Source organism: Trachurus japonicus, chromosome 23 (genome assembly GCF_045865225.1).
Source record: "Trachurus japonicus isolate A0001 chromosome 23, Traja_1.0".
In the NCBI taxonomy this organism is placed as follows: Eukaryota; Metazoa; Chordata; class Actinopteri; order Carangiformes; family Carangidae; genus Trachurus; species Trachurus japonicus.
The window spans coordinates 9,645,060-9,670,585 of record NC_140929.1 but is presented as its reverse complement, the minus strand read 5'-3'; the positions used below and the strand labels follow the sequence as shown (position 1 = coordinate 9,670,585).

At 41.8% G+C, this 25,526-nt stretch overlaps 3 protein-coding genes across 4 annotated transcripts; 1 reads left to right on the top strand and 2 right to left on the bottom strand.

Moving 5' to 3' along the window:
• Positions 1-46: 46 nt before the first annotated feature.
• On the top strand, positions 47-5,050 carry LOC146962550 (uncharacterized). The gene is made up of 13 exons (XM_085769942.1): positions 47-83; positions 224-243; positions 364-400; positions 989-1,118; positions 1,967-2,111; positions 2,211-2,331; positions 2,431-2,509; positions 2,777-2,900; positions 3,521-3,626; positions 3,743-3,815; positions 4,039-4,102; positions 4,392-4,506; positions 4,600-5,050. The coding sequence occupies exons 1-13, from the start codon at positions 47-49 to the stop codon at positions 4,659-4,661; spliced, it is 1,113 nt and encodes a 370-aa protein (XP_085626068.1). The 3' UTR covers positions 4,662-5,050.
• Positions 5,051-5,189: 139 nt separating this feature from the next.
• On the bottom strand, positions 5,190-17,036 carry scyl2 (SCY1 like pseudokinase 2). Of its 2 annotated transcripts, none has more exons than XM_085768758.1 (18): positions 16,881-17,036; positions 15,052-15,248; positions 14,408-14,565; positions 13,809-13,953; positions 13,179-13,328; positions 12,866-13,087; positions 12,211-12,327; positions 11,969-12,094; positions 11,696-11,884; positions 11,061-11,183; positions 10,616-10,729; positions 10,311-10,443; positions 10,098-10,216; positions 9,877-9,977; positions 9,591-9,660; positions 9,356-9,442; positions 9,117-9,239; positions 5,190-8,295 (listed from the first exon to the last, which is right to left on the bottom strand). In XM_085768758.1, exons 2-18 carry the CDS (start codon positions 15,226-15,228, stop codon positions 7,630-7,632), a joined length of 2,820 nt encoding a protein of 939 aa, XP_085624884.1. In that variant the 5' UTR covers positions 15,229-15,248; positions 16,881-17,036; the 3' UTR covers positions 5,190-7,629. The 2 variants fall into 2 exon arrangements, with proteins under 2 accessions (XP_085624884.1, XP_085624885.1); XM_085768759.1 differs by having other exon boundaries at positions 11,708-11,884.
• Positions 17,037-18,731: 1,695 nt separating this feature from the next.
• On the bottom strand, positions 18,732-24,784 carry depdc4 (DEP domain containing 4). Its single transcript, XM_085769526.1, has 9 exons — positions 24,686-24,784; positions 23,293-23,716; positions 22,602-22,753; positions 22,309-22,504; positions 21,325-21,569; positions 21,079-21,221; positions 20,791-20,916; positions 20,479-20,557; positions 18,732-19,499 (listed from the first exon to the last, which is right to left on the bottom strand). The coding sequence occupies exons 1-9, from the start codon at positions 24,759-24,761 to the stop codon at positions 19,300-19,302; spliced, it is 1,641 nt and encodes a 546-aa protein (XP_085625652.1). The 5' UTR covers positions 24,762-24,784; the 3' UTR covers positions 18,732-19,299.
• Between the last annotated feature and the right edge of the window lie 742 nt (positions 24,785-25,526).

The following is a 25,526-nucleotide window of genomic DNA, read 5'->3' as shown; positions in this document are numbered from 1 at the left end:
TTTCAGTTATAAATACAGCTGTAATGACAGCAAACAGACTGTGATCATGGACGTCACTGTTGTGGCCAGAGCACGAAACGAAAGTGAAATACGACGCCTATTATGAAGTGAAACCTTTGTATCAATGCTGAGGAGGACGAGTAAGTAATATTTCAAACATACAAACCCACTTTTTATATGTCGCTATATATGTTTGTTTAATCTGCCTTTCTTATCATTACAGTGTATTATCAGCAGAGCACGGTGAGTTTTATATTATAGATTATTGAATCAGTCTGAGTTTGATTCCTGTCGAAAAGTTTTCAAACGGACTTCGTGATCTGTAAACTCTTTAAATCTGCTCTTTATATGTGTGACTCGCAGGAAGATGATGATGGCTGGTTTTTGCAAGAGGAACGAGGTTCGTATGACAAGACCATTCAAGTTCACAGATATTATTGATTATTAACATATAGGCCTGAGATCGATCCTTTCAGCTGATGCCCTCATATCTTCGATGAGGTAGAGGGAATTGAAAGCAAGTGCAACTAACTACATTTAAACGCATAACAGTGACTTACAGTAGGTTATAATGAGAAAAAATGCATATTTTTCTTTGCTACTTATTTGAGAAGTTTAGACAACTTTATTCTACACAATTCAATATACTGTATATAGCCTACTCTTTCCATTATAATGATGGTGGATGGACTCATTGGCTTTTTACTAATATGCCTCTGACAAATCTTTTCTTCCCATTTTTTCATGAGCTTCCTATAATGAGTGTGTGGGTTTAACAAAGGCTGGACAGAAACTGGGTTAAAGTATTTATCACCACACCTGCACCAGTAAACAGTAAAGACATAAACAGACAGTGTCAAACATTAACCGGCCTCAGGCTGCTCTAAGTAGCCTACTTGACACCTGTGTTTGTCAAAGCTTGGTCAGGTTTTATGTAAATCAAGGGAACACATGTTGTAACAGGATATTTTGTTCCTTCATGTCTCAGTCAGTGGGAAACATTATGAGTGGCAGCTGCTGCACCGACTTCAGTGGCTCAAAATTGACAATGACCATGTGATTGAGACCCACTACTGCCAACCTGGAGCTAAAGGAATCACCATCCACACCAGCCAAGGGTCAGTCGTGTGACTTTCAACTGGTCTTAAAGGGATAGTTCACCCAAATTTCAAATCTCATTATCTACTCACCCTCATGTCGACTAAGAGCTGTGAGAATTTTCAGAGTCCTCCGTGCCTTCTCGGAGTTACGAGGGGGTCCGCGCAGCAGTATTTGTCCATATAATGGTTGTGAACGGGGCTCAATTTTCTTCGTCCAAAAAGACGCACCAAAAAACATCCAAATACCTCCATACAGCTCGTCTGTAATGTTCCTCTTATTGAAGCCCCGACATGAGAAATTGTTCCGAAAAAAATCTATAGTCTATATTTTAAGCTTGTTTGTAGCGGAAGCTCCCAGTGTCTCAGTTCACTGCTCTTCCTGTGTCCGTGCAAATCTTGCGTGATTTGCACTGACCGGCGGAACAATTTCTCATGTTGGGGCATTACAGATGAGCAGTATGGAGGTATCTGGATGTTTTAACTCAGAGAAGGCACGGAGGACTCTCCCAGCAAAAATTCTCCCAGCCCTTAGTCGACATGAGGGTGAGTAGATAATGAGTGAAATTTGAATTTTGGGTGAACTATCCCTTTAACCTCCAGTTGTTTGTCAGATAGGACAGAAAAAATGTTTTATAGTTCAGGATTTTTATTTTGGAAGCACTTATTAAAGTTTAAAAGGAGGATTAAATCTTAGAAACAATATTTAAGAGAATTAAATTCACTATTGAAACTTAGACTGGTGACACAAAGCTCTAGTATAAATAACATCTGTGTGTCTGGATGAGTTTTGTGTTGATGAATTTAGATGAAAATGTAACTAGTTAGTCAATATTTTTAAAAATCTAACTGAATTTGGTATCTTCCAGGTCCGTGTTCATTGACTTTGATAAGCTGCAGACCTGCAACTCACATCTGAAGGTCCAGAGACTGAGCTTCGTCCCCCAGGGTCAAACTGAAGAAGTGGGTTGGTACTTCAGAGACGATCAGCTGTGGCGGGAATATGGATCCCAGGTGAGGAGGAGAATGATAATCACTGGCTTTTTACAAATCTTAACATCTCCATGTGCAGTCTTGATTAATCTTCCTCCTCTTCCTCCTCCTCTTCCTCAGGGCTCCACCACGTTGTCCTCATCCGTCACCAGCAGAGACGTGGAGAGTCAGTTCGCTGTCAGCCCTCGGGGGATCTTCACCTTCACAGTGGGCCATAACAACTACAGACTCGACTTCTCCGGTGTGTAATTAGCTCACTTAGCACTTAGCAGTAATTAATTTCAATCATTGTGACCAATATTACTGAGCTAAATCTAACTGGCGGTGCTTCACTCTGCAGCCATGACCCAGACAAACTGCACTACGGGCGTCTGCAGGAACGTCCGCAGGCGACCCAAGTTCTCCTCCACCGCTGGAAGGTGGGTCGATCCTCAAACTGTCTTGTCTCTTTCCTGCTTTGGATGTTTGTGCTTTCTGAATCTGAACCCCCAAATAATTTCACTTTTAATCTTCTGAGCTGTCTACTGACAAACAAACAGTATTTTAAATCAGTATATAGAGTATAGATGAAGAAACGGCGATAATGAGAGTAAAACCTCTGCAGTGAGACTCTGTTAGGATTAATTTATTGATTAGAAAATCCATTATAACAGAACCTATGTGATTGTGTCTCCATGTCTCTGCAGCCCTGTGTCTGCCTCAGTCCTGCTGCCCTCCTCCTCCTCCTCCTCCTTCTCCCAGCTCACTAATGGAAGTTACAAGTGGGAATTCATGGGAGAGGAAGGGGAATGGACAGAATACCAAGCACATGTAAGTGGAGCATCTAAAAGAGCAGAAGCTTAAAAGTGAAACAAAAAATGTATCGTTATAGTTTTGTTTTTACTTCCAGCTGGATATTTTGATACTTAATAACTCACCAGTTTGCCTCATAAAGATGTTCAACTTTCATTTTTCCCTTTGTCCCCCTGGTAAATAAATAATATCAGTCAGCAGTGGCATCTGGTGGTCAAACTGCAAACACATCTTAAGATGATTATTTTGTTGTTTCTTTGTTTGTTCACCATGTTCTGTGTAGTATAAGGCACTTTTATACTCTTGTACAAAGCTTTTCCTGTATAAATTGAAAAAGTGATAAAGATATCTTTAAAAATAGAGCAAAAAGAGGGATAAATAACAAAAGGATTCAGATAAATGTAATTAAATCAAAGCAACCTATGAAATTGCACGCCTTAATTTCCAAGTAGTTTTTATAATTGTCTCAAAAATATTATCTGGGGATAGTAAAGTGTAAAAGAATACATTTCAAAGTGGATGCAGGGTTAAGATTTTTAGTAATAATAATAAAAAAGCAGAAAAGAAGATGATTATTTCACTTCAGTCTCATTCAGTGGTTTAATAAAGTGTTTCTATTTGTGCTTGTGTGTGTGTAGATATGTTCCTTTGACAGCACGGCCATTGAGGCACAGTACCAGATGAACCCACAGGGCCAGCTTCACTTCGCGGTCAACAGATACTCCTACACACTGGACTTTCCAAGTAATACATACTCACACAGATCATCAGAAATCACTCCTCAGCTTCAACCAAAGAAAAAAACAGCTTCCTGTTTCATTTGCCACTAATGTACTATTAACATTTTTTTGTATTCATAGGTATGTATCAAGTCAATGACCGAATCGGGACTAGGAGAGCAGTGAGGAGAACTTTAAACAACGGGAACAGCAGGTAAAGAGACTCGTTATTCTGAAAGAAATGAATCACAAAGTAAAAGGTGCACAACTTCCCCTTTGCTCTACGAATTACATTTCAAACATGTCCTCTAGTGAGCTGTGTAATGTGTTACTATTTATATGTGAATATCTCATGTATTATCTATGTCAACCACACATTATATTTGCATGGCATTAAAGATGCAAATGTTTCCGTCTGTGATTCCTCTCCACTGCAGTCTTAGCACGACGCCACGATGGCAGTTTCAGGATATCGATGGGATGTGGAAAGATTACTCCAGAGTAAGACAAAAATGTCTAAATAACAATAATATTCAGCACTAAATAAGATTGAGAATAATAATAAGTTAACAGCTATGTAAGCAGTTATTTAGGCACAGTACTAATTGTTAAAATCAGTTTTCTTCATCCTGCTCCTTTTCATTCATGGTGACAATGTACATTATGTAAATATGTGCAACCATGTGAGAATGTATACCATGAATGAAATAAATCAAAAATGAAATGAGATGTACAGCTCGAAATGCATTGCTATATGAAAGAGCTAACCACACTTTTCCGTGCTGTGCAGAGTTATCGTCACTGCAGCATTTCCAGTCAGGATATCGAGCTCCAGTACCAACAGAACCCGTCGGGCTCAATGAAGTTTAACACCAAGAGCTTCAGCTACGAGCTGGACTTCTCAGGTGAGCTGCACAACACGGACGTCGTCTCTTTTTGTTGTCACAACCTTGATTTTTTTTTTTATGTCTAAATAATCGGCGCCATGTCTTCTCCAGCCATGACACAGAAGAACCTGTCCACTACCACCACCAGATCGGTGCGACGACTCAACCAGTGACAGATCTGGAGTTCACTCAAGCTGACTCAAGTGGATTTAGATCACTGCTCCTCTCAGGTTGAATCTTACACTGAAAATGAATGTTTTTTCCCTTAAGCTGCTTCCTCTCTGTCTTTGATTATCTTAACGTGGGACATTTACTTGAAGGTGAAGGAAAAGACTTGTGTCATTTTATCTGCAGCACTTTGGCCTTTTCGAAAAGTATCTGATGAAACATTGTGGATACTTTTTTCATGTAACACTGCCTTATAAAATCCTACATTGTTCATGAATTCTGCCACTTTTTAACTGTTTTCAATGTTTACTTTTTGACAAGATACCTCTTTAAACCTAAAACCAAAGAGAAGTTAACATTGATATTTCATGTGATGCTGCCACTTGAATGAAGTGTAAATATTAAAATTCCCTTAATGTAATGCAATGCCTTGTAAGCAGTTTGTGGTTTGTTTTTCTTTTCTAAATCAAACTTAGTTGAACTCAAGGGTCTAAAAGCTGTTGCACAAATAATGACCACAACCTTTGAGAGTATTAGATTGTGTACTTTCCTTTATATGTACAGATTTTCATTGAACCATTTCAGAAACCAGCACCTGAACACAGAAAACACGGGCCACACTACACATATGACAGCAGTAGTAGTATACAAACGATCTCGTAGAAGAATAAGATTTAGGTTTTCTGCTTTGGGGATTCTGCCAGGATCTCGTCCCGTTTTGTGACTAAATGAAAACTGCCACATACTATAATTTGTAGGCTACGTCGATCTACAGATGAAGACGGTCGCAGACATTTTTGTAGTCGTGTATGAGAAGAAAATAAAAAAAAGAGAAGAAAAACAAACAGAACCTGAAGAGCCAAATTCACAAGCGCGGTAACACTGCCATGCGGCCGGAGAGAAGGTTTAATCTCACCTCGTGGTTTTTTCTTTTTTTACACAGAAACAGAATCCGATTAAAGACGTTACACTTCAGCATGTTAACAACAATCATTGTCAGCAGAAACACAGTGTGACCGAGGTGCATCTAAAAACCCTAAAACGGTGTCATTTCCTTCAAAAAACAAGATTTAGAATGAGTACACATTGATGTTAAGCTGTTTAGAAAAAATCAAGACAGTCCTATTATTAGTTCTTGTAGGTCAATGAAGATGAAGGTAAGGACACATCGATCGATATGCACCCTCAACAACCAATAAGGATTATTGCACACGACTCATCTAAGGCCTCTTAACCATTATCACAAGAACATAAAAATGCCAAGGCCCTCACAGAGCTATAGCTTTTCTTTTTTTTTTTAAATAACTATATATTTACACTTCATAACATAATGTCGCCAGCACGGGTCCTCTGACAGCTGGAAAGTGCTGAAATCAAAATATATAGTGATATCTTCTTCACTGTACAAATTGATCAACAGAAATTATACACGGCAAGATCCACAGCTCCTTTAAAAAAGCAAAAGCAAAAAAAAAAAACTCATCAGGGTAAATCCCGGAGCTGGATGTGTGAAATTTAACGCCATTGGTCACTTGAGTAATTAGGAATTGTTAGAAAATAAAAAGTGGTCCAGTTCAGTAACATGCAAGAAAGCAAGTAAGTGATTTGAGAAGCAAAAAGGGCAGACAGCTGATTGAGAGGGAAAATATTAATACTTGGGTAACAGATGGAAGCTGTCTGTCTGGTTTTTCACATGTAGCCATGTAAGGCACAAGAGCCTAAGCAGCGCATATGGTCCTTTTTAAATCGCTTTCAGCATCCGCATCTAAAAAAAAAGAAAGAAAAAAAAAAGGACACTGCTTGTAATAGCTACTCCACACATCCTCAGTCACTGTCAGACACATGAGTCATTCGTGCTGCATTTACAGATTCAAACAGATCACATGTTTTTCTTTTTTTGTTCTTGTTGTTACTAAAAAAAGAAAGAAAAGGAGGTGAAATGGTTTCAGCAACTTTGACCGGACAAAACGAACCCCCCTCCTCTCCTCTATGTCAACAAGAACAATGAGGAAACACAAACTGGATCATAAGTCCAGTTTGTGTTCTCAAAATAAATGGAAATGCTGCAGCAGGAGAACAGTTACCATGGAGATGGACTGCAGAGGGATGAGGGAGAGGGGGGGTTACTCCGTTTGCCCCAGTAAAATTGCAACCCCCCACTCCCCCTCCTTCTCCTCCTTTCAGGAAGTCTCCACGGAGGAGCCTCCTGGATGCAGATCAGTGACCGCCGGCTCGTTGGTGCTACACTCGAAACGTTTTGGTGTGTGTGCAGTATTTGTTTTCAAGCCAACCCTCTGATCACTTTAGACATGCAGCAAATCCTAAAAATAGTCTGGAGGAACCATAAAACGGTACAGAAGCTTGAAAAGTGAGCAGATGTGCGGCACTTAGGCCATTTTTTTTTTCTTTTTGTTTTGTTTTGTTTTGTCACCCGTCATTTATCTGCCAATTGTTGCGGGCGATTGTGATGCAACTTGTTCAGGAGGTGAAATTCACTCGATCCACTCAGTCATTCATGAAATGAAATGAACACAAAACCTTCCTGAATAAACTGAGTTGGGATTTACCGTCCTCAACCCACGGCATTTGGACTCCCAATAATGTCATTGTCAAGTACAAAAACAGTAGGAAACCCCCAGCATTTTGAAAGAGCACAGCATAGAAGAAGTTGTCGTCCCCCCCACCCCCACCCCCCTCCCACCGCTACCACCACCACAGCCCCCCGAGCTATTTGTCCTTCTGGTCAAGTAGAAATGGAAATCGAGTGCGGGCGAACGACTCGCCGGCCGACTGTGAGCGAGATTCAGATCTAAACCAGGTCAGATTAAAAACACAGACTGCGACATTCTGTAAAGGATTTTTCTAGTAAATCTTCACATTCAAACCAGAGTCTCTTCAGCCTCTCCTTTCGTCCACAGTTAATAAAAGAATAAACTCAACCCGGCGTCTTTTTTTTCCATTTTCATCTTAGAATTAGCCGAATAAATCCTTCAGGTCGTTGTTGACGGATGCGCTATGTTTAATTCCACTTTGGTTCATGCTCGGCGCGGCGGCGGCGGGTTGGGAAAAGTTCTGCGGGCTGAAAAAGGGGTTCGCTTGCATCCCGAACCCGCTCGGCACCCCTCCCATTCCCACCGCCGCGCCCGGCATCGGAGTCTGAGCGTTCTGGGCCGAACCGAACTGATTGAGCCACGGGGCGCCACCGGGTCCGGGCGCCGCAACCGGCGGACCCATCTGGTTGAGGGTGACTTTGGGCTTGTTGGATGTAAAAAGATTGTCCAAGGCCGACAGATCGGGGGCTTTGTTCGTCTGCCCCATGGTCGCTTGGTTCTGCGTGAGAGCGCCAAAGTTCGGGGTGCTGGTGGCGGTGGGCATGCCGCCGTAGAGGCCGGGGCCCGCGGGCCGCATGCCCATCCCCATGCCGCCGCCGCCGCCGCCGCCGCCTCCTGCTGCGTGGAAGCCCATCGGCGGGTTGAAGCCGTTGGAGACCGAGGCGCCCATGGAGCCGACCATGGGGGCGGTGGAGGGGAAGGCAGCGATGGTGGCGCCCTGCACGGGGGCCGGTCGCGCCGCGTTGGCCAGAGACAGGCTGTTCAGTGACGTCATGCTGTTGAGAAGGCTGCTGGTCAGATCCTTGGTCTGCAACGTTAAACAGGAGGGGGTTTAGTCACAGGTAGGGATGTCACAATAACTTGGTTTCACTTTTTAAAAAAAGATCTATGATGTATGATATATGAACCGTGTTGGCAGATGTGCGCCAAAGTAAAGGTAAATGCACAGATACTGGTCCATTTATCTAACGTAACACTGAATTGGTAGGAATTTAAAACAGAAGTAAGCGATCCGGTCGTTTTGGCTAACTGCCTGTCAGCCGATGGAGTTAGCAGTCCCCGCCCTCGTCCCTACGTCACCACATTCACGCGCATCCCTTGGCTGCACACACAGAGAGGACCGCCCCTTTATGCCGTTCTCTCTCCTCATTGGATAAAGGTTGTAGGATACAAGGAAAGTTTTCTCCTCGGCTTACAGCAGAGCAGAGTGACTGACAGACCCGAGTTTCAGACCAAACACTCTATGTAAGTGATTGCTGTCGGAAGATATAACTATTTAAGACTTATATTAACACAAACATTCCGCTTACTTCTGCTTTAAATGCTAGAGTGTCATTTGTAATTTTAAAAAAAAGATTAAAATTAACTTTAACATTTGGTATCAATGACACTTCACCTGGCGGATTAATAATTGGTCATATTTTAATAGATATTTAAAATATTTTATAATTAGTAATGTATATTTTAACTATATTTGATTTTACACATTAATAGTGTTGTGAAATTAATCAAGGCATAATAATCGTGATAATCGTAATACCGTGATTATTTCTCTGACAATAATCGTGACATCCCTAGTCACAGGTCGTTGGCGTTCGAGCACGACTTTGTGTTGTGTGCTGTTTGTACCTGTGAGTTGGTGGTGGCGGCTGGTCTGATCGTCTGCGGCGCCAACGGCTGCTGGCTCCTCAGTTTGGCTGCTTGTTCCTGCTCCTTAGCCAATCGCTGCTTCTCCTCTAGAGTCAGAGACATCTAGGGCGGTTCAGAGGAAGAGAGACAGAGAGAGCGCGTGATGAACAGGTTGCGCTACATGCTAAATAAGCAAAGGTGAGATTTCCTGGAAATGAGGTGTGAAATCATTTCCATACCCTATTAGGCTGCGAGGCTGCTGACGATGCTGCCGCAGATCCATTCTCTTTCCCATTAACCCCCGTGCTACCAAAGATATCATCAATCTGAAAGCAGAAAAATGCAAAGTGGTGAAAGCAATCACCGCTGCACAGAGAGGAAAACACCTCCAGTCTGTTCAGGGTCTTTTAAAGCAAAAAAAAGACATTTCTCTCAGTAAGGATACCCATGATCTTTGACCTGTTGACTTCTTACCTGGTTGACAGAGCTTGGTGGGCTCTTGGTCTCCTCTGATTGGCCCCCAGGGTTTGTAATGTTTATACTTCTGTTAAGAGACGGCAATGAAAATCAGAAAAAGGAAGGAATTTGAATGGAAAATTTTACTATCATCCTATTAATGTGATCAGTAGTGACTGTTCATTAGAAATCCAATTCCCCAATGTCTTATCTAATTTGTACTTCCCATTAATATTTATGTTTATGTGGCTAATAACCAAAGACAGAGTCTACTCTGCAGGGAGAATTAAATCAACACAGATACCTCTGCTGCTCCTGCATGACGTGCAGCTGCTCCAGCTTGGTCTTGTGTTCAGCCTCCATGCGGCTCAGCATGTCCCGTATGACCATCATGAACGAGTTAAACTGAAACACAGATCACAGATCAGATCATTTAAAAACAGTAAAGCAGATTATATAAAATGAATAAACCACCATTTGGTTATTAATGTTACTGAAGTAAAAGGTGTGCTGGCTGTGCAGTACCTGATTCAGGTTGAGGTTGTTGTCTATACTAAGAGAGACGAGGTGGGGCAGGCTCTTGGTTGCAAGGTGCTCTTTGGGAATGCCCAGCTTCTTGTGGGTAAAGGTGCATTTATAGATTCCTAAAATGAGGAAAAGGGAAGGTGAATAATTGATCATTAAGTAAATCCATAGGGAGCTGAACAGTTTGAGAGGTGGAGCAGAGAGTCCAGTTACCAAGAACGCCCATGAGTACCGCTGGTTCCCTGGAGGGGATCTGCTGTAGGAAGGGCAGGATCTCATCGATGACATACCACTTGTCTAGATACTCCAAAATCTTCCCCAGACACACCAGGGAGTTGACTCGTACCTATACAGTAAGAAAAGAAAATGCACATGGAGACAAAGTCAGAATATAAACACAGCTGGATGCAGGCAGTGGAGGAAGTAAGAGACAAGGGCAAAAGCAAAGACATACATTTTGTTGGGGCAGGACTTGCCAGATAGGAGACGAGAGCAGAGAAAAGCTAATAAAGACTCACAGCTAGCGAGGAGGTCTGTAGGCAGGCTGATTTGATCCGAGGGATGAGGGAGTTCTTCATTGACGGGTAGTCAATCAGGTTGGCAAATGTTGGGATGATGTTCAGGCACAGCTCCTGCAAAGCCACAGATAAGATGTTATGAAATGTGACACTTTTATGATGCCAAACACAGCATCCGTCCTTATTGTTCTCTCAAGATAACACTAAAAAGAGACGAACAGCACCAGCAGGGGACAAAAAATAAAATAAAAATGTTCCAAGATTTGTGAGTGGGCGCTAAAAATACACAACAGTGAAGTAAAAACTGGCAACTATTCTGTCTAAAACAAGTCTAAAAATATACTTTTTGATAGATTTGGCCATTTCAAAAATCATGGTCATGACTTATTTGGTGATTAATAATAACCGTCTTTAACCGCTTCAAGTTAATACTGAGCAACTGCACCTGGATCTGTACTGAAGGTGCTTCCAGAGCTCGGTAGACCATCGGCAACACACTGTTCTTAATGTCCTCCGGTGGCGTTTTGGTCAACAGCAGGTCCATCTTTTGCAGGAAGATCAGCAGGATCTGCACAGCACAGAGACACGGTTAGGAAACCAAGAGTCAAAAGCAAGAGAGCGTTTTCTTTGTATTTTGCATTTTCTCTTTGTGAGTATGGGAGTAAGTGAAGGTGAGGACAGACTGTGACTGCAGTGGCATTAGTACAGCTTTTAGTAGCACAACGCCAACAACACAACAGATACACTAGCTGATGTAACTGGGGCTTATTCACAACAGAAACCACTCACCATATTACTAGCCTGAGGAGGCATGGAAAGAAAGATACAGAGAAAGACACGTCTTGATAAAGCAACAGACTGAGCACACACAGAGCATGCACTTTTAGTCAGGTCGTATTTCACTGGTTCATGTCACTTTCAAAATCTCAAACTTAAAAACCGCCAGAGGGGAGAAAACAACTTTATAGAGGGTTTTTTTTTTTAAAAGGGCACATTAGCTGAGGTAGAATCATGTGCTTAGTAAAACATGCTTAGATTATAAAGTTACAGCCAATCGGTGGTGTTGGTGGACCACTGCACTGCTCTGCCTACCTGAATAGGCTCCTGCTGCTTGAAAACAGGTGTGAGGTCGGGCAAGATGAGACGAATATACTCGTCCTTGGTGCACTCCTCGGCGATCAGGAGCACGTTGGGAAGCACAAAGGGAACCATGTCCGGGTTGACGAACTCGGAGGTCAACGCCGGCAAAATCCGATAGACGACCACTCTCTGTGAAAACAGGAACAAAAATTGAGTTGGAGAAGCGTCTTATTTTGTGCACGATTTCACTGCAAACGCTTCACGAGCATTCACCTTGGGCAGCTTGGGCAGCACTTTGGGGAGGCCTTTGTAGAACTGAGACTTCTGTAGGTTGTCCCTTTGGAAGAGGGAGTCAAAGTACTGAAGAGTCACAGCGCCCACGTCGTCAAAAAACGGAATCTGAATCACAAAGAAGATGGAAAATAAGAAATGCGTCATCGAATAAAAGTCAGAAAACATTTCAAATGGTTGACATAAATCATCTTAATGCATGAGTAGCTTGTAACAAGACAAACCTTGGTCATCTGGTCTGCGTCAGGCCGCACATTAGGCGTGACACTGAGCAGCATTTTGACGTGCTCCCGGACCTCCTCAGGGATCTTGTTGAGCAGCGCTGGATTCATGGTGCTCAGCTACAGTTAGAAAAGACAAAAGTCAAGAAAGAGAAAAAAAAACTCTGTGTTTGACATTTTTTAAATACAGCACACATCTTTTTTTTTAAAGAATCTGTGATGCACAAAATGACTTGATTTATAAAAGAAATTGCACTTTAGTTTGGAGCAGGAGCAGCAGTGTCAAGTCACACAGACACAAAAATGGTACACTGTGGTAATAGCTCCTAGAAATTTTATAAAATACTAATGTTCTGTTGCCTGAAGAAGATCAGATAGAAACACTGCCATTTTAATAAATTTCTGGGAGCTATTGGCACCGTGAGCTGATCATTTTCTTATTTTTGGCTCCCTTTAACCTGTTTGATCTAGCACCTTTTTGAAGTGTGTGCTTCACACCCTGTGAGTCATGGCGCTATCATCAAATATGTTATTTCAAACATTCTTTGGTTTGGACAAGACATCTGCCTGCGCTACGAGCTGCTATAAAAGATTTACCGCGACTATGAGTCAGTCCGGCCATTTGTTGTGCTTCCACATTTCGCACACCTCCACTCACCTGGTCCAGCTGCCTGCTGAAACTCTTAAAAATGTCGTGCTTGTTGACTTGGAAAACAGGCTTGCCCTCGTTGAAGAGTGCATGCACAACCACGCCCAGCGAGTACATGTCCGAGGCCGCGTCGCAGCTGACAGACAGGATGTACTCGGGGGCCAGGTATTCGGGGTTGGGGAGGCAGAGTGGAGGCAGGTTGGGTTCCCATTCTTTACATGTGTATTTGGGCTGAAGGGGATGAGAGGATATGAGAAGTTTGAGAACAGCTGGAGGTCAGTTTGTCAGAGCCTCTTGCAGGAAGTACAGAGGGAACAAATACCTCGGCCTCTGAGGGGTTTGCGGAGGAGATGCTGAAGTCGAAGCCCATGATCTTCCACGCTCCGCTCTTGTTGAGGATGATGTTCTCTGGACACAGGTTGCCATGGACCATTTTGACCCCGCTGTGGAGGAAAGACAACCCCTCCGAGATCTGAGGAGACAGAAAAATAAAAACGTGTGGGAAAATTAAGAACATGACAGATAGAAACAGAAAAACAGCCACTGAATAGCAAAGCAAACATCCGGGATAAACCTGTATGTGCATGTGTATGTGATCATGACTCTGTAATGTAATAATCCTAGGAGTATTATGCAGTTGCAAAATAAGCAGTGTAACCACAACTCTATAAACGCTTCAGGTATTCTCCAGCCTTCTGAGCTATAAATCCCCTTCTTCAACCAATACAAACTGTGGCATGTCAGACAACAGCATAAACTGTGAAGGGTGAAGCAACAGCATGTGGACTTCCACATGTTGACTACATGGTTTTGAAACCTGCCAGACAACTAGGATTTAGTGTGCTCGTAGAAATGATGACAACTTCTTCTGTTCTGTGAAAACATCAACAGACCGAGGATTGTACGTAGGTAGATGATGAACAACAATGTGTGTCACTCTGCCGTCTCTCACCTGTAACAAGCCGTACTTGGTCTCCACATCATACAGTTTGTACTCCTTGATGTCGTTGGGCACGGGGCTGGGCAGGTTGTCCCACTGGCCCAGCACGTTGGACAGACTCGCAAACACTGGCTCTGTGCAGAACGCCAGACAGTCTCTGAGGGCCACACACAGAGGGAATGACATCAGATAACAGCTCATTAGATGTTAAGCTGTTATTATTCTTCATCAGACACAGACAATTAACGACACGACCAAAGGCAAAAAAAAAAAAAAACAGAGACAGAAGAGTACTGTGTGCTGAGAGCTGCCCTAGGTGGAAGTTAGAAAAAACAGAAGTAGAAAGAAAGGAAGCAGAAGAAAACCATATTTTTCCCCCAGAGGGTGTGTGTGCATTATTCATGTGGTAATCTATAGACTCTTTTGATGATGACAAGCCTCTGCTCACAAACGCGCAGACAGAGGCAGACAAACAGATCTGTTATCAATTTTTTTTTCTCTTGAATGTCAGGTCCCCTCTTTGAGGTGTGACTCATCCAATTTGTCCTTGGTCTATGTGCTCGTGTGTGTTTGTGTGTGTTTGTGTGTGTTTGTGTGTGTGTGTTAATCACCGTGACTCTTCCAGAGGATGCTGCACAGTCAGGAGACGGGGGTGACGCAGTCTGGTCAGCTGTTGCACGCCTTTTTTCAACGAGTCAATGATTTGGTCCTTGTCGAACTTCTGATACTTGTCAATCATCTTCTTATCAAACACAAACACGGCCACTTCCTGGCGGATCAAAGACAAAACAACAAGGTGCTGAAATCAGTCATATCAAGTGCAACAGTTATTTCTGGCAGGAAAAAAAATCCTCTGCTGCACCTTGACTGATTTATCCATTTAACTCTGAATTTTAAGGGATAATTCAACATTTTGGCCCATTGCCATAATCCCTGTAGTCATAGCAGTAGGTTCATTACCTTTAATTGGGTTAGGGTTAACTTGTCCACGAGAGCATTTTGGAGTGTTGGATTGTGTATTTGATGAGTTAAACCAAGAAAGAGAGTGGAAACCAAGAAATCCCATGAGCCTCTGTGGCGTAGCTCTGAGCAGTTTGCAGCTCTGCTCCACCGTTCTAAAAATAGCTTGCATCGACAATTAAAGGTAATGAACCTACTGCTATGACTATAGGGATGAATGGGCCAGTTTGCCAAAATGTTGAACTATCCCTTTAACTCTGAATTTAAATTGAATTAAATTGATATTAACTCCCACCTGTTTGGTGGACTTCTTGGTGCCATTGTAGATCCTCCAGCACAGGCCGGGACCCCCGCTGGCAATATGTCGTCCAACCTCAAACTCCCGTGTCACCGGGTTGCCCATGACAGCACTGGTGACGTCAGCTGTCACCTTAGTGACGGTGCTTTTTAGCTTGTTCAGCATCGACTCCATGTTCAGGCCTGAACTGGCAGCTAGTGCAAAGAAGGGCAGATGACGGACCACCAAGGACAGGTAAGCAATTACAGAAAACACAAGCATTCACTGAGAGTTACTGACTTGGTGGAGTGTCAAAACAACACGTCTTCGCTATCACTCAAAGAAACAGCCGTAGCGTAACACTTTTCTAGCAAAGTAAAAAGCCTTTAACAATCCATTAGACATGCACTCCAATGCACCTGCTTGAAAATTTGCACATCAAAGTGCCACCAGCGTCCGGTTGACAAGAAATAAGCACCACAATAGTCCAAGCAGTCCACAGAAATAAATAAAAAAAACGACTCAGAGCCAAACTCAGGCACACCACAGTTATGTTCTCCTTCCCCACAACACATCAGCAACTTAAAAGCACAGTGACTATATATATCCAAATTTGTAGGTCTCTGCCAACACGTACCATAACCAATTCTGTTAATGGGAACTCCTGCTTGTGCTATATACAGTCCCACCCCCAGAGCTTGTGTATGCTCAGCCGGTGCCAACTGATCTAACAATATGCCACTCCAAAAAAAAAACCTGGAAACCTATGTAGTCTATCAGCACAGCTCCATCGGATGCTGTCAGCTTTGTTGAAGTTTTCTCTCCCCTTCATTTCGCACATTTTCTGGAGCAGCCAGATCTCCTCAATCCTCACCCCGAAACAATTCAACCTCAAATAGGAAGATGTGAAACTGTGCTCATCATCATCATCATCATAATAGTCAAAGCAGGTATTTCTAGCCTGAATTACTCATCTATGGAAGAATGAGCAGAAAACACTGTAGCAGCAATAACTGTGTCATTGTTCATTACTCACTTCATGATAGACACAAGGGCCACGCAGACACAAAGCCAAATAAGAGTTATTGTATAACAGATGCAGAGCCCTGCTGGTAACAAGTCTTAATTATTAATCAATAACTTTTTTAAGCTTGAGCCAAAAAAGCTTTTATCAGCAACAAGTTTAAAGGTTTTTTCTTTTCTTTTTTTTTGCTAGAGTCCCGACGTTGCAATAACGTTTTTATTTTTTACAATAGCAGTCTATTCACGTTGCATGAGGTGACATCAGTCGACACCAGTTGCCCAGAGGTAAACTGAGAGACAGTCACCTGCAGCTCACCTGGCCTAGCACACTCATTAGCACGTTAGCCGCCGTATAATAACACTAATAATAAAGAAAACACAGGTTAATCGCTTTGTTTTATCACAATATTCACCTCATTCTTCAGTTTAAGTATTTTTAAATGTTGTATTTGTCGTTTCCTCCTGTGACTGTCAAGTAAAAGTGTCGGTTGCGACATGCTTTGATGTTAGCTCAGTTAGCTCAGCTGTGGTTTAGCCTGTTCATCACAACTAGCACAACACTGTCGTTAACCGTCAACAACTACCTTTATAAACCTATTTTTTCTTTATTTTTTAACCTTATTATCTCCCTTTGTAGGCCTGGAGACTGGCATCACCGCTGTAATCCGTGAAAGGCTTTTTTCTCCCCACTAACAGACATCGGTAGTCAAAGCTAACGTAACTAGCCAGTAGACACTGACGTTACTAACATCGCTGTCAATATCTTCAAACACCACTTGTTTCCGTGCAAAACTTCCCCCCAGAGAGCCCCTCCGGCTTCTTACCTCAATATGAAAGGTCCTCTCCGCTTTGTTTCTTGTGATATGTGGACTCTCGGCAGCAGCGCTGTCAGTAATAGCTGTGAAACACAGCCCCCATGTCTTCCAGCAGCAGACGAAATGAGTTAGCTCAGTGCGCTAGTGAACTAACAACCTACTTCCGGGTTTGTCGATGGCGTCAGGTGCGTCCTCGTCATCTGAGTGGCTTCTTTTTTTTTTCTTTTACACACTAATGTAAGGATTACATTAAATATAATATTACATGTATGTATTATATGTTCATCATATATAATATATATTGATACTAAACAAAGCATCACAACTACACATCTATATGAGAATCTTTTCAAATAGGAGCAGCATGCCTAATCAGTTTCTTTTTCTTCTTATCCCCATGTCAATTTTTTTTATTTACTTGCCTATTATTATTTTTCTAATAATGTTAGTACTGCTGCTCATATCCCTTTGCATAATTTTTTTTTTTTTTCTGATACGATTTATGTGGAATTATATGGAGCACTTGTCTGATGTTCCCGGTACATTTGTTTGTACAAATCCTTTCTTTTGGAGCCACTCAGTATGTTCATAAACTGTAAACTGAACATCTCTTCACAGCTGCAAATTTTGACCACCAAAATAGAAATAGCACAAATTTAGAGCAAATAACATATATTGTTGTTAAATTGTTTGCTTATTTTTGTAATTTAGGGTTAAAAACTACATTTTTAACAGTAAACTGGGCTTGTTTATGCACTCATCTTGGTTATTATCTAGTAATACCTGCAATAAAACTGTAATATAAGAGTTAAATGGTGCACACTATAAAAGCACAAAATTTTGCTTTGCTGACATAATGAACGTAATCAAAATACAACAGTGGCTGTTTTATCAATGTATCCCTAACAACCACTCCAAGGTTCAAGGTCTGTGGACTTCATGCACTGACTAAAGAATGTGAACAGGGACATTATTGTCTGAGATGAATTACATTTTTATTGGATGTGTTAGTTTAACAGAAAATAAAGCATGTTTCAGCATCATAAAGTGCAATCTAACATGATTTCATTGTTTGCAGAGAAGAGAAGATATGAGGTTTGACTGCAAACTGCTTTTGGTATAACCAGTGTCATCAGTTAAAAACAGTAAAATAAAATAAAAACTCTGCTTTACCAAAGATTAAATTAGTGTCTTTTATGTCTCTTTCAAGTAAAATCCTAAAGTCTCAGCTAAGAGCTACTTGACCAAGTTACTGGCACTAAAAGCATTTAAAACCAATATAATTAAAACATGATTTATTAACCTGAGCTATGGTTAATCGTGTCCTTTCTGCTGACGCATCATATTTAATTTCAAGTTAATTTTTTTAACAAAAAAATATTAATATCTTTGTGTATCATCTAAAACAAAAAGTTACACACTGTGCTATACTTCATTCAGCTACATTAGTGTTTCAGTATTTTTCCTCAGCCACGCTATGGCACACTACAGTAAAACAAGAAACAAAATGGCTGCCATACCAGTATTATTCTTCACTTGATATGTAGAAATATTAATGCCTGATCAAAGTGCACATCATTATTTCTGACAAACACAATTCAATTCCCAAAGCCCCAATAAATCTAACACAAAGAACAACTTAAACCACAATGCATTCACCGGCAAGTACAAGTAGCCTACACCAGTTAGTACATTATTTATACAGCCTCACAACAGCTGGCTGAATGGCTGATGAAACTCAAGAGATGATTTAATTCCAGTGATCCCTTTTATCATGTGTACAACTTACTTTTTAAAAAAAAGCAATTCTTTATATATAATTCATTTCTGCAACATAAAATTAGTAGGATTTAAAAAAAAAATTCTTCAACAAATACCAACTGCAAACAGCTGGAGTTCCCACAGCCTTCAGTCTACTCCCATTTAGACACTTGATATCTCCGATGAACTGATACGTCATTGTTCATAAACTAGTGCAAAAACCAGTCTCATGTAAAGCCCATTACCTTCAGCAAATAGACAAATATCTCAAAAGGCTTCATCAGTCAGATAACAGACCCAGTGCTATGGCAGATAAAACAACTTTCAGCATAACTACAAATAAAAAAAACTACTGTAGCCCCCTGGAGATTTAAACAAATTTGGAGAGGGCACAGCTGTACAATAATGCTGCAGCAACGTTGTCTATATTTAGGAACAGCCACACTGTCATTATAAATCTATATGTACAACAGAGAAAAGTAGATTATAAGTGTGTCTCTGTGCCAGTTTTTAAAGCATGCTCAATTATAAGGCCAGCATGTATCATCAGAGCTCCAATGTGCATTAAATCTCATTCTTTAGTGTAAGCGCTGTACCATCGCAGACTGGCTGTGTGAAGTGCACCTTCGAAGTCAACTAAAAACCCAATCTGTGAATTAGTGTGTTTTCAGAAGGTGCTGGAAAAATGCTGGAGGAAAACCACAGGGTGGTGTTTTTCAAACTCCTTGAGCAACCTCCTCTTCTCCTTGACAGACATGCTCTTGCTGGAGGAAATGTCATGAAGAAGCTGTTTGAGACTCTCCAGGGTGGTGGCCTCGCGCTGGTCCTCGTACTCCTGTGGTGTCACCTGCTGGCAGAAGGTGAACGCTGCAAAACACAGTGGAGAGGGAGGCTGACTGGAGCAGAATAAACATGACACGAGGTTTTTCGCATAGAGCAACAGTGCCTCCATGTGGACAAAACACTTTAGGATCATTACTACATGTCTAGTATCTAGTTATATATACACACAGGACTGTGGTGTGAATCCCAATTCCTATCTTAACCCTTAGTCTTAAAAATGCGCACTCCTGCGAAGACACCACCCTTGGGAGTAAGGGCTACCCAGAATGTAGTATTTTCTTTGTTAATAGAGCTATAAATATTACAAGAACCATTGTATTATCTTAGTTTAGGCCCATTTTATGGATTATTTACCTCATTGTTGCATTACATTTATTTTTTATTTCACGATCTGTTGTCAATAGCCGGCTGGTGCGGACAAGACATGTTGCTATCCTTTAGTTACAAAATGCTAATTTTTCTCGGTGGTAATGTCGTTGTTAAGTTGTTTTATCAAGATTACATCCAGCCTACGTAAAATGTTTGCGCCGATAATGATGACCGGGCTAATGTCATCTCCCGTTGCCGGAGAGTTATCTAACGATACTTACAGCTGGTGATTACCTTTCAATAAGCCGTGGTATGTGGTGACTTTCAGCTGAATATGCCCATGGTTGTGGTATTTATACAGATTATTTGTTTGAATATCAACTTATAACTAACTCAACTAATTTATAAGCTACGAAAAAATAATAACTGACAGATAGTCTACAGCAATTTTGAAAACATGGACCTGATGGACCCATCGATGATAGCTGCGCTTGTGGCTTATGATTAAACTGGCAGATGTCTGAAGATGTATCTGCATTAAGGGGTGTCCCATTTCTAAGTCACAAAATAGTTCTTAACACTTGGTTTTGAGAGTATAGATGTATAACTCCTGAGTTGTTAGGTCATGTGACAGTGCAACATGTAATGTCAGTCAAGAATGTGTACTATTCAGTTGTGGCTGTATTTGACTTACTGGCAATTGAATCCGGGTCTTTTCCCTGCTGCATCGTCCTCAGGGTTCTCCTCACAGCTTCAATAAGAGAGGTAGGCGTCTGTGTTCATTACAGGAAGTGAGAGAGAGAGAGGAATTTTTAAAAAGCTGAACCCAAACTTATGAAGAATGAAACTGATCTTGCAACTACCACAATTCAAAGACCTTGAGATAACATATGATGAACATATGATAGAATGACAAATACAAATTCCCCATTGTCTTTATCAATGCATGTTTGTGACACCAAAAGTTTCCAACAACATATATGTATAAAAAAAAGCAGAAGTGTACCTTGAAAAGCTCAGTGTGATTGTCCATGAGAAACAGTACCAGGGTTTCACTCTGAGGCCGAGTCAGCTCGTGATTCTGAACAATCGCTCTCTGAAAAGTACGGCCGACCACGGCCCTGTTATCAGTCTGAAAGACAGGAAAAACATACCAGGAAATCAACAATAGATCACAACACATTAACTGCTTATTCACACCCTACAAATAGAGATACACTCTATACACTGAATTATTAATTAATTAATAATTCAGTGAAATGATAAGCTGTTTATGCTAAAGCTGTATGCTGACTTGTTTCTGCAGACGACAGGCATCTGGGTGGGCTGCCGTGGCCATGAGGGCCAGAAGTCTCCGCAGCTCATCTCTCACACTCGTCTCCAGTAAACGCAAGCACAACTGAGATGCTCTGATGGCGTCCTGCATCTTCCCTTCATCTGAGAAGAAACAAGACAAACGGGTAAGATTCTCACAGGGAGAGGGGAATTAATGACAGTGGTGAGTTACTAAAAACAAAACTGCCCGAAAATGAACTCTCACCCAATAGTTTCAGGATTGCAACATGTATATCTAGGTAGCGTCCTGAGAGAAGTGGAGCCTTTTCCTGACCGCTGTAGTACTTGGAAATAGTGTCAAAGAGCAGTCTCTTGTGGTTTGCCATCTGCTCGGCGCTGCCTTCCTCAACAGGAGCGTGTTGTTGTCTGAGCTGTTCCCCTGCAACCACGATCAGCTGATCGGGGAACAGCTCCAGGCAGTCTGCTGCGGCGGACAACCAGCCGTCCAACCTGAGATGAAACCACGATGAAAGAGAGCAAAGGATTACTTCACTGTCACTGTGGCAGCGGCGTAGGGCATACATAATATATACACATTTATTATCTGAGCTGTAGAGCAAACTCTAATTTAATATTCTCTTTGAATGCGTGCCATCAGGATCAGATCATGTCCAAATTGCAAAAAGCCTTTTAAAGGGATAGTTCACCCAAAATTCAAATTGCACTCATTATCTACTCACCCTCATGTCGACTAAGGGCTGGGAGAAGTTTCAGAGTCCTCCGTGGCTTCTCTGAGTTACAGGGGGTCTCGGCGTAGCAGTGCATGTCCATATAACGGTTGCAAATGGATACCAACTGTCTTCGTAACAAAAAGACACACCAAAAAACATCCAAATACCTCCATGCTGCTCGTATGTAATATCCGTCTTGTATTGAAGCCCTGAAATGCGAAATTGGACGGACCAGGAAGAGGAGCTTCCGCTACATACAAGCTTGAAATATAGACTTATTTAATTTTTTTCGGAACAATTTCGCATTTCGGGGCTTCAATACAAGCAGCATGGAGGTATTTGGATGTTTTTTGGTGTGTCTTTTTGTTACAAAGACAATTGGTATCCATTTGCAACCGTTATATGGACACAGCTACACTGCTACGCCGAGCCCTTAGTCGACATGAGGGTGAGTAGATAATGAGTGCAATTTGAATTTTGGGTGAACTATCCCTTTAAGTATTTATCGGAGCACTAACTGGGGCAAGTTAAGCGTGTCAGGCAGCTCTCTCTCCAGACACGTGTTAGAGATAACCAGGTCCTGGGCGGTCAGAGAAGCTCTGCAGGCCAGAGGCTGGACCCTGGCAGGAGAAGTCAGGATGCAGTCCAGCATCGGCAGCTCCACGATCTGCAGCAGCTGCAGGAGCGTCTGCTGCTTCCAAACCTCATCCACCACTGTCAAAGAAACAACAGAGGTCAAATCAACCCTGAGCATTAATATCCTTATTAGGGAACCAACCCATCATACAGGCAAATTTTATCTCCGTCTTACCAGCCTTGGACAGAAAGGCAGAAGAAGTCTGGGTTGTGTTTAAAGCCGGGGACATGGAGGGTCGCAGGTTGATGGTCTTCAGTAGTCTCTCAACCCTCCGATCTGACGGTCCAACAGCAAGAGGATTGGAAATTGTCCTCAGTTCGTTCAACCTGCAGAGAGAATCATTAATAAAGACTTAAAAATTAACAAATGTTTTTAGTATAATGCTTCCATGACACTGTAAATCTGTATATTTCCCTGGTCTGCTTTGTTTAGTTTTTTTTGTAAAAGGTTACAAAGAAGGTCTGAAACATCATTTAATTTCTGCTCTGTAAATTTAACTGCTTTGGCATAAATCAGAAGAAATGACAAGATACACACTTTCTTTGTGTAATCTCCTTAAAACTCTTTTTTTGTCTGTTTATTCACATTGTTCTTGTGTTTCATTATTCATATATTTTGATCGTTTACCTCTTTGTGTAATTTCCCTATGATAATTTTTCATTCATTTATATTTCTGATAGTTCATGTTCTGTTTTCTTTTTCTTCTTTGTGTTTGTTAACTATTCATGGAGACATCTAATAAACTCTTTGAGTTTTCGCCTCTTCCAACACTGTAAATTATCAAACTGTTCCTTTTACCTGTGCAAAATAAATCTAAATCTAAAAAATAAAAAATAAAAAATAAATACAAGATGAAAAAACCAACCTGGAGCTCTTCTTCCTCTTCAATCCAGACTCTCTTGGTGGCGTGTTTTCTGTGTCGCTCCCACACTCCTTCATGGAGACGCCGGGTAACACTTTGTATTCCAGAAAACGATAAAGGCTGCAGCTGCTGTCTTCGAAGGCCACGTCCTTGTCTCTGCGAAACAGCTTCGTGCCCACCGACTCAAACACCTTCGCCTCCATCAGAGCCTGGCAGAGTCGAGCGGCCTTGAGGCGAGACACTTCGCTTGTGCAGAACACCACATTCTGCATCAAATAACTGAGGACGGCGTCCACGGCGTCTGAGCCCGTGAAGCAGTCGGCATGGATGCGTAGATGCCTCCTGCAGCGGCGCACCTCCACCTGGGTCTGCAGGGCCTGGATGATGTTGTGCCACAGCTGAGTGGCACCAAAGGGCCCCGAGAAACCTATTAGAAGAGACAAGGTAAGAAGACTTAACTCAGGGCATCAGACTGACCCTCAATGGGGGCATTTCGTCAAGTGAATTGTTCATTACTTTGCACATGTGCAACCAGTAAATTCACTTTGTTTTGTTTGTTTTAACACTGTTGAAGGGGCGACTCAATAATCTGGTATCTGTCTGTCATTACAGGTGGTAGGCAATAGTGTGTAAAGATCAAGATTGAAAAGTAAATGTTTGCTTTGCAACTAGTCGATTTACAGTGTGTGTCCCTAAATTTTCCGCTTATTAGGAGCCACCTCGTAAAAAAGTTAGTCTGGAGCTCTGACTTTACTCACTCTATTTGTGTACCTTAAAATAAAATAAAAAGTTATTCTAAAGATTAGTCATAAACGCGTCTAGTCCTGAATTAATGAAGATCTTGAATGACAAATTAGACCTCCAACAACAACTTTTAAGATCAAATTAAGACAATTTATCTGACTGCTATAATCACAAGTTATTTTTCAATTATGAAATCAGATGAAACCAGATTTAGTAGTAAAATGCTGCTTACACATTAGTGATAATAATTCAATAATGTTGTATATGTAATGGTGTAAAACTCACAGGGGATACCGGTATGTCTACTCTTACTTTTACTTTTAATAGTAATAACATGTCGCTGGATCACTTTTACTTGTAACCACATGTTTGTTTGTTTTGCGCTCTATCATTCAATACTTCCTCCATCACTTTTGGAGATTATATTCTGGCTCATAAAACAAAGTCTTTAGATGTTAGTGTCCAGAAAAAACACTTAATACACGAAAAAAGCAAAGACGTTTCTCCCAGGATCAACAGTGTCAACACGGCTACGTGGCTCACGTTAACGTAACGAGAGGTCGTTTATATTCACAGTTCAACTTGTGTTCGTCTCGTAATGTCAAGATAAAGGGCATTAATACTGCTTGATACTTGTTTAGCGATAACTTACCGGGTTGTATATTTTCTCGAAAACTTCTTGTTTGACTGTTCAGCCTCCGAAACCGAGGAGTCAAATCAACCGCCATCACGACTTCTCCTTCTGACGTCAACGCGTCGCCTTCTTCTTACGTACTACGTCGGCTGACAAGCGTGAGGCACTCTAGTTACCGCCACCAACAGGCAGAATATATTATAGGCGACAACTAACTGACCTTGGACTGGGAGCCTGTGAATATTCTCATTTGTCCAGGCAGGGTCATAGTTATCTCAAGGGATTTTAAATCGAAAGCAACTGGACTTGGTATTTGTCTAGGAAGAACTGCGATGATGAACCATTGTATTGAGAAGTAGGCTACGGTAGTTAGGGTGCGATTTGCCGGGGGGGATCGTGGGGACCCCCCCCCCCTTCTCATCCCCCCTCCAGTAGCGCACAGTGTCTCCCAGACCGTCATATGTAGCCCAGGCTACTGTAAATTCTCAAAAAAAAAAAAAAAAAAAGGCGAGTCTCGAGATGCCGGTTGCACTGCGTCGGGTCTGTCTCCAGGTTTGAGCAAATAAAAGCCGGTAGTCGGGTCTGTATAATTTTTGGGTGCAACAAGTCACTGTTAACAAAACCAACATCTAATCTGTTCAAAATAAAGTTAGTGACTGTCTGTTTGGAGCAGCTGCTGACAGATGCGCAGCGGACAGTGACATTTCCTCATCACTAAACCTGGGCCACCATCCGATCCTTCCTCGGGACAAAGTCTTTCTGTGTTTTTCCTCTCTTTTACCGTCTTATTTCAGTTTTGTCGGTTGGCAATCATCTGGTGCCGCTGTTTCTCTCCGCGCTCGCTCACTCACTCTCGATG